The following is a 9,170-nucleotide window of genomic DNA, read 5'->3' as shown; positions in this document are numbered from 1 at the left end:
TCACATATTCATGACTAATCTTGATTTTGCTTTATTGACAATGATTATATTATTTTTATGATGCACTTTTTATATTACGTATATCAGTTGATCGATATTTTAAATAATGTATCAAATATGTTACTGATATGTCTACTAATATACCGAAAATAAAAAGTCATAAACCAAATTAGAAAAAAAACTTATTATATTGCAAATCTAAAAGTATAAGGCTAAATTTGCAAATATCGGACTAAATTCAAACTTTCTTAACATCATATAAGATCATATCGACCAAATTCACATTCGAACTTGCTAGCCTACCAACACATCCTCTCAAATGGAGGGTACTTCCAACATATAACATTTTGGTGGTTGGGTATTTTCAGCTGTGGTCTGTACCCTTCCTTCGAGTGATGAAGATACAAGCATAGTAATCAGAAAGTCCTCAAAGAAGAGAATTTATGCTCATTTTTACATTCAAATTTGCCTAAACAAAGTTATAACTGAACAAAGAAGATCAATCAGACAACCTTTTTAGTGCCTTACACGTCTATGGCATTCAAAAGATGGTTATAATGAACACAAAAGAAAGCCCCCTCAAAATTGGATCTTCCTCTTTATTTTCTTGAATGTTCTCTATGCTCAGCAAAATCCATCTACTTTCCAACTATTCCTCTCGACCTTTCTCTATATTAATCTCTTTCATTTATTTTTGTATGTGTGTGATTGTTCAAGATATTATTGGACATCAGGGAGATGGCATTTATACCTCAACTTTCGATGCGAAGCTAGAGCGTGGCGTAAAGCAGCATTTACACTTGCACGCTCTCGGAATAACGAGTCGTATAACTGACAAACAAATTGGGAAAGTTCTTCGTCATTGTCATCCCAGGTATCTAAAGAATAAGTTCCAACTTTCTCAGCATCACTGTCTTCCCAGTCACTTGTGGGACTTGAAAGCTCAGCATCATCATCTTCTCCATCGTCTTCGCCAATCTCGAACTTCCTGTTTTCCATGGTATCATAATCCCCTGACTGGAATGTTGTTGGTTGCGTGTCAGGGGGTTCAGTTGAAGAACATATTACAGCTTTAGCCTCAGAATCCAAAAAGGCTCTAATTAAAGCTGGGGTTGGCCCATAAGTTCCAGTGCAAAAAATGATCCTGTCCCTCCAAGCACCAACCTGGAGAAAATTCAGAAATATGAGTAATGAATCGTTCACATTAATGGAAAAAAAATGGATATAAGCGGATGAACTATTACGTTCGGTGCTAGGAGAACCATATATTTAGAGGAAGTTACTGAGTCAAACAGTGAAGTGAAGGACAGACAAATCTAGTGTAAAAGTTTCAATCCATCAAATCTCAAGTATCATTTGACCTTATCCTGAGGCTTATTACAAAAACCTGTCCTTAAAACTTGTGCTATCCTTGACCTATGGTTATTCTCCAAGACTACATATGAGATTTTCTGGGTTAAAGAACTCGGTAAAACTCTCCCAAGGACAAGCAGCCAGAAAATATTGACCACCTTTGAAATTCTAACATTACATGATTGGGTGAAAAAGAGTTGGACAAGCAGATGTGAGATTCGCTAGAGAAAATGTCTCAGGAACACAAGGGTCCATGTATGACTAACACCATGATTCGATCAAAGACCAACAAACATCTAGAAGGGAAAGCAAGGAGGAAAAAATTGAATTTCTTGTTTGAAAAGGTCTTCCCAAATGGGTCTGACAAAGAGAACCACGTGAAAGAACTGAACAAAAGCAATTGCAGAAATATGAAACAGACAATCTAATGAACTTCTACTGTTCCAGTGATTCACCTAGAAATGCACTAGAAATTGAAACCATCCCCAATATAAAGTTTTACAACTTTCATGCATCAATTAATATACAAGGTATGAACTTTGAAGACATCTAAAATGTAAGGGATGGATTAGAGAAAGATTTGAAAGCCTACCATCCAACGAACATCATCAGGTGATAAATGCAAGGAAGGCACGGTTCTACGAAACAAGTAAGCTGCAATTTCTTGGTTATCCTCCATAACCTTGAACACAAACACCAATAGACACTCAGAACTGAAGTTCTTTGTACTGTGACTTTGACTATAGCAAACAAGAAACCACAAGGAAGCAAAGAACAATATGAACATAACATACTTGGGTTTGTCGTCCTAAATAACGATGGACAATGCCTCCAATTTGGAAGTAGGGTTTGAGTGCCACCAGATCAGACACAGTCAAGACATTGGCAAGCAATGATGCACCCTTCCTACGATGACTTCGCATGGCTGACAACAAACTCAATTTGACACTTTGTAGAAATTTCTCTGCAAGTTCTCCAGGTTCAGCAACTACAAAAACATCATTTTGCCAACTACAAGAATAAAGAATGAGCAGGTCAGGACCAAATGAAAATGCTGCAACTGAATTCATAGACATCTGCCACGTGTGTTGACCTTAATATTGAGCCCGATGAGTCATTTTGAAGGGCCAAATGTACAATGCCCACTTGAGGTGAATTTTGTAACTTCTCATGCAATGCCTGTACAGGTGAGGAGAGTTCTCTAGGTCCTAAAGGAGACTCGGGGGCTAATGCTGCTTCTTTACCCAATTGGCCATCTAAGCTTAAAGGTGGAACCATATCAATTCGACCAAGCCTTTGAGCTCCAACATCAGGACTATACAGAAGTGGGCTTGATGGAAAGCTTCCAGTAAGTAAGGGTGATGTAAAAGGTGTTGGGAATGTTGTTGAAGGAATAGTCTTCACAATCCCTGATGTTCCAAGCATAAGGGATATTCTAATTCCATTTTTGGAACAAAATGCTTCAAGTTCACGGGCATGATGCATAACTCTTCCTGCATCAGGACTATGAGAAGCTTCAATCAGTAGTACATTCCGTCTCCAACCCAAAGAAGGGCTATTCTCATCTAGCATGACCATAAAATCAGTAGAATAACTGGTTAGTTCAATAAAAATCCAAACAGAAAGAAACATCGAGCAGTTGAAAATGCTATGAGAACAAACACCTGCTGATGATCCCGTCACCCTGGACAAATGAAATGAATTGAAGTTTTCCGACCACTTCTCATCAAATTGATAAGGCGAGATTAATCTCTCACAGGCATCCTTAAATGCCAGATTATTGCTTTGGATATATTCATCAACTGCAGCTTCCAACTTCAGCCAGACTGCTGGATCAGTCTCGTCCAATTCCATATCACAACGTTCATCCACTGCAATAGATAAAATAAAATAAAATATGGATCATGTGCACATCTCTGTTCTTGAAATTGACGTGTCAGGATAACCCCTAAATTTGGTGAAGGCAAATAACTGAAGGATTAAGCAAAGGAAATTTCACGCAAATGCTAAACCAATAAATCATGAGTAGAATAAGATATCATACCAGGGTTAAATCGGAAATAATGTATCTCAGGCAGCATAGGTAACAATGAACTCAAAGCTTCCTCCACTCGATCCACAGAGCATGCACTCTCAATTAGCACTTGTCCAGTATCCAAATAACGCCACCCGCCTTTCCTCACCTAAAACAGTAAAGATAGTTATAGAGCATTAAAATAATATAATTATTCATATGAAAGATAAATTACCTTCATTGGAGTAGAGCCACATCCAATGGAAACTAAGCAGTCAACTCTCGTGTCAGGCCATAGAAGCTGTGCTTCTCTTATGGCAAAGATTGTAGGATTATTCGCCACTATGGCTCCATCTTGCCAGCGATTTACATCTTCAAAAATTCAGAGGACCATGAATGAATATATCAAAGATGGAGGGGCATTTGATTGAAGACCAACTTTATCTTTAATAAATCAGAAGTATGAATGAGAGAATCATCAGTAGACAATAATCTCCACCCAACTCTCACGTTAAATTTCATTCATGTTACCAATTAACAATATTGCAATCAATCTAACAACAATCAGTAGGAAGATTTGTATTAATTACGTCATTATGCCCACCCTGCACACATGTTTCTATACACTAACAATTTAATTTCACTTGAAAATTGCAATTAAAACTCGTGACCCAATAAAAAATTATCACAAATTTAAGATACATGTGAATTTTATTTTATGTACTTTTATCAATTATATTTAACTCGTTACAAACTAGAATAAAATTTAATAACCCAATGTACGGTATTAATAAATTATAAAAGGGATAGAGAATATATTCACTTAAACAAGAACTAGGAGAAATACCATCTGAAAAATCATCAAGATAATAAGGGGCAGCAGATGATGCTCTTATAGCTTTCCATACTTGATGCTTGCAACTTCCAATGAAAGCACTGCGCTTATAGCCATCCTGGGCACTGGCCAAAGGTGATCCAAACACAGTAATCCCTGAACTGTCTGAAATTGCCAGAGGAACCTCCGGTGTTCCAGCAGGATACTGCAAAAATGTAGAATGCAATGTAGCAATTGCCACAATCAGATATGGCACTGTAGTTTATGCAAAGGAAATCAAGCTGCTTTAGTTTAGTGTCCACAAAAAGAAAATTAAAAAATAACTAAAACAGAAACTAAAAGGTCTTATTTCAAGCCTTCTTATGAAAAGAGGGTTTTCTTTGAGCATGGCGTAAATTTTCTTATGAAAAGAGAGCGGAAGATAAATTTTCAGCATGGCGTAAGGTTCATTTCATGGCCTCCTTGTGCTTTTCCAGCCGAAGGGATTAGAAGAGAACACATTCCTTTATTCTTGATTCTACAGGATAGAAATTTTTGTTGCACTTTGTAATCTAATTTTGGTTGTAAATCATCTAATTCATAATGTGCATCCTTTCTTCCAACATTAAAAAAAAAAAGAAAAAAAAGAAAAAGAAAAAGAAAAGAAATCAAGCCTTGATCTCAAACCTGATAATTGCGGAATAAGAAAGGCTGAGCTGGTACCATGCTCACCAAGGATGACACAACAAATACTTTGGGGGGGTTTTTAACTGCAGATTCTATTAACAGGTCTCCATCCTCATCTGCACACATTTCCATCAATAGCCTCTCAAATTGATCGGCACTATGCTGCAAGACATCATCACAAAAGTATATTCCATCAGCTAGTTGGTGATAATAAAATGTAAACCAACAAAAGTACGCACTGTTATAAATAGATCCTAATTGACTGGAGAGAATATGATGCATCCACCAATGTTTTTGGTTATTTCTGAATTGGACTTGTACAGACTGTGGAGACCAGATGTAGCTCAAATAATAATAAAAACTACTATCGAACAGTGATAAGAGTGACCATAAAAAGCCTTAGTGGCTTTGCTTTTGAAAGAGAAGAAAACCAAATAGAAGCTAGGGGTTGACAAATTTGGCGAGAACTTTCTTTCAGAAAACTCAAAGGAAAATAAAAGCTTCCCATAAACTAAGGTATATAGGGGCGGAACCATTACATCATGGACAAGAAACTAGGAAATAATCTTACTTTAGATCCATGGACAACAACTCTAAAACTTTGTGATGAACTTTTGTAAAGTTGATCCAGCTTTTCTCTCCAGGAAGCAGCTTCACTGTCCTTTGGTGTAGGTTCAGCAAAGACGAGCTTTCCTATAATCCAAAATAAAATGTTTCACCACAGAACAGATGAAGTGCACAGAATTTAGCCACTACTTACCCTTGCAGCATACCTACCAAGTTTTTTATATATTTCTTCACATTTATCCAAAGTCATATGCTTAATACCAAGGGCAACAGCTAGCATGCCACCAGTTGATGTGCCACATATAAGATCAAACAATTCATGTATCTGCTTTCCAGTTCCCTTCTCAATTTCTTTAAGTATTTGAACTGTTGCCAAACCTTTCATGCCACCACCGTCCATTGAGAGTATTCGCAGTCCATGCTTTGCTACTTGTCTCCCTTTCATGGCACGTCGTAAATTTTCATTCTCCCCTACCGCCCCCCCAAAAAAAAAAAAATCAATTTGAATGGACTGTAAGAACATGAATCTCATATCCACAAGGTGAATTAGATCAAAAGGACAAACCAAGAATTGCTAAAGCTCGAGCTGCAGCTTTATTCACACGTGGGTTAGGTGCAACTGTCAGGCGTAAGAGTAGTTCACGCAACTTTTCAGAAGTAACTAGAGTGCGACGATTTTCTAAACAAAATGCCAAGTTTCCAACTGTTAATAAAGCTGACCTTTGCACCTGCAGAAAAAGATTGTTAGAATTACAAACAAAAGGGTAGACAGGAGCAAGCGAGTTTTGGTAGTATGAAGAGTTCGTAGACTAGCCTCTGGATTTTTCTGAGCACATAACAATTTCAATGATTTCAAAAGATCCTTAGTACACATTTTCTGAGATACAGTATCAGATGTGAAAGCCAACTTAGCCACAACTTGCAATACAGAAATTACTTCATCTTGCGCGACAGATTTTAGAACAGTTTTAATGGGCTGCATTATGTCTGCTTTCATCAACTGCATTGCAATGGAAACATCTGAAGCAAGAGAAGAAAGAGCAAAGCATGCTTGTCCAACCTGCCAAAAGCAATAACTGCTTAAAATAAGCCTAGAAGCTCTAGCACAATAAACAACTAAATAAAAAGGAACAACCAAGTTCCGAAACACATCTTACCACATGACGGTTCTCACTGCTTATCATACTTATAAGCTGATGTATTGCATTCTCATCTTTACTGATAACTGCACGATTTCCTTCATCTTGCATTATTTTTGCGAGGGCAGATGCCAATAAAGGATGGTGGCAGGAAGAAAAACGGAAAATAAGGGAGAAGAAGGCACTAAGCTTATGTCTAGATGTACCAAAATAAGAGTTGTTTTCTATCTGCATATACCAAAAGTAAAATCAATCAACGTAAAAAGTTATGCCTTAAGAGTTAATGTAATCCTTTATTTGAATATTTTCATCAGTGTTCAATACTACCTCTATTTGAACATCCACAGATATCAAATTTTCATCTGCCACAATTCTGATGTTTGCAAGAGAAAGATGGCGCAGATTGTGCAACGGCAAGATTTCAGGAAGAAATTCTAGAGGATTACCAAATAGTCTAAGAACACGTAACTCAGCCATAGCCCTGTCATAATGCTGGAGAAAATCAATAGACCCAAAAAAGGTAGGAATCACCAGCTACTCTTGAAACGAGGGCATTAACAGTGAAAAACACAAAGCAGAAGTTGCTAACAATCCAAAACAAGACGAATAACCTGAAGTCGAGAAGAGGCCTAACGAGTTTGTTGTATTCAAGTGATAGCTCCACCAGCTCAACGCACTGCCTCAATTCTACTGCTCAACATTTTTCAAAAATCTAATGAATAGGACAGGAGATGCATCAAAGCACCTCGTTCTTGAGGCACGTTTTTACATGATCTAAATCTAGTTTCTACTATGTCCAATGCTCTTGTAAGTTTTAGAAAACCAGGCTTACCAGGTACGGAAATCAGAAAGTTGGAATCAACCTGGAGCACTTTCAAACTTTTGATCTCACCAAGCTCAGGCGGCAAAACTGGGAGTTTATTGTTTTCAAGGTACAATTTCTCTAGGAGTGGCAATCGAGTTAAATCTGCTGGCAATGCCTGAAATGAACATAGATAAAGATTGATGAACTCAACTTCAAATCATGTTTCAAACCGACCACAGCAATCAAAATTATTGATCACTTAAAAATGAAAAAACAAAAGCAGATGATTGTATAACATTAAATTTCAGACATAATTGATCAATCAAAAGGAGCAAGAAACCGAAAATGTCGCAAGATACCAGAATTTTCTACAAACAGGAAAAGCTAATGGAAGCCGTCATTGTACTAAACATGCTCGCAGAAGAAGAAGTTGATTTAGCAAAATAAATTGCCACAAACACTTACCGTCAAACCACAACCTCTAAGATTGAGCACGGTAACGGTTTTCCAGTGCTCGCCGCAACCAATCACCTCGTCGCCAACCCCTGGCATCATCGGGGCCACATTCGACCTCAACAGCCGCGCCAGAACGCCAATCCCATCATTCTGCTGTCCCGACCCCGCTGACTTCTTCAACGTCACAGCTCTAAGAGGCTCCCTCCTCTTTAAAACCTTCATATCTACATCCACATTATCTGCTTCTTCACGAAAATTCAATTCTACCTGCACAGCATCCTGCGGCACCGGCAAGGCAACCATGAGCTGCGACTGGAGCCTTAAAGCCACCTGATCTTCGTCATCTCCAGCCGACCAATCTAAATCAATCCGAAATCCAAGATCCTGACCCTGCGTCAAAATGTTCAACGATGACGACGAAGAAGAAGAGGAAGAAGAACACGATGACGACGAAGAAACACGATCAGGATTCTCCGCATCTTCTTCCGAACCATAATTCAGTTTCAAATGAAAAATCTCAGATGACCGCTTCCATCCCAGTCCCCAGGACATTTCAACCAAATCACAATTTACTTACGAATTCGCAATGATCCAATCGACCAGTGGCCTACCAAAGTCAATTTGCACCTGGTTCACGGCATAGAACCAGTGCTCTTAAACACCATAAAAAACACACCGATTCCTTCCAAGTATAATCACAGTTTCTCAGCTGGGAAAACGGATACTGATGACCGGAGAGATAATGGACGAGCATTCAGGCGAACTCGTCGTTCATTCTTCTACTGGGAGACACCGGGAGAAGCCGACACAAACAAGAAGCCTTCCGAGTTCCGATTATATATTAATTTTCCGTTTCCTCAAGCACGCAATCTGCTGAGCAATGCGACGTCGTTTAGTTCATCAGCTATTCATTAGTGATCGGATTATTCCTTAATATTTAATAATTTTTAAATATCAACACTAAAAAACAATTTATTTTATTTTCATTTTCTAAAAAATTATAATTTATACTAATACTAAAAAAATCTAAACTAATAATTACATCAATTTAAATTCATTATATTAAAAAACGTAATTCAATTAATTTTTTAATGAATCAATTTATACCTTATTTTAAAATAGTGTGTTTGTATTTTTTAAAAAATAAAGAATTCTAATGTTAGTAATGTAATATAAATGTAAATAAATGCACTATAAAATTCACAATATAAATTTATATCATTATTAGTTTAAAATAAATTTATAAATTTATAAATTTAAATTGAATTTTGCTTTATTTTTTAAATTGTGCTTTTTAATTATAAAATTGTATTTGTTTCTTCCTAACGTTAATAC

General features: G+C 37.2%; 1 protein-coding gene across 2 annotated transcripts; it reads right to left on the bottom strand.

The window, feature by feature from the left end:
* Positions 1-410: 410 nt before the first annotated feature.
* LOC111802434 (phospholipase A I-like) lies at positions 411-8,634 on the bottom strand. 2 transcript variants are annotated; one of them, XM_023686787.1, is made up of 18 exons: positions 7,845-8,634; positions 7,407-7,554; positions 7,186-7,264; positions 6,902-7,055; positions 6,593-6,802; positions 6,250-6,495; positions 6,001-6,163; positions 5,646-5,906; positions 5,440-5,561; positions 4,869-5,030; positions 4,215-4,407; positions 3,603-3,739; positions 3,398-3,536; positions 3,018-3,224; positions 2,447-2,918; positions 2,148-2,364; positions 1,946-2,035; positions 411-1,164 (listed from the first exon to the last, which is right to left on the bottom strand). In XM_023686787.1, the coding sequence occupies exons 1-18, from the start codon at positions 8,385-8,387 to the stop codon at positions 721-723; spliced, it is 3,987 nt and encodes a 1,328-aa protein (XP_023542555.1). In that variant the 5' UTR covers positions 8,388-8,634; the 3' UTR covers positions 411-720. The 2 variants fall into 2 exon arrangements, with proteins under 2 accessions (XP_023542555.1, XP_023542556.1); XM_023686788.1 differs by lacking the exons at positions 7,407-7,554; positions 7,845-8,634 and having other exon boundaries at positions 6,902-7,066.
* Between the last annotated feature and the right edge of the window lie 536 nt (positions 8,635-9,170).

This window comes from Cucurbita pepo, chromosome LG09 (genome assembly GCF_002806865.2).
Source record: "Cucurbita pepo subsp. pepo cultivar mu-cu-16 chromosome LG09, ASM280686v2, whole genome shotgun sequence".
In the NCBI taxonomy this organism is placed as follows: Eukaryota; Viridiplantae; Streptophyta; class Magnoliopsida; order Cucurbitales; family Cucurbitaceae; genus Cucurbita; species Cucurbita pepo.
Note: the sequence above shows the minus strand (reverse complement) of the source record. Positions and strands in the feature narration are given on the sequence as shown.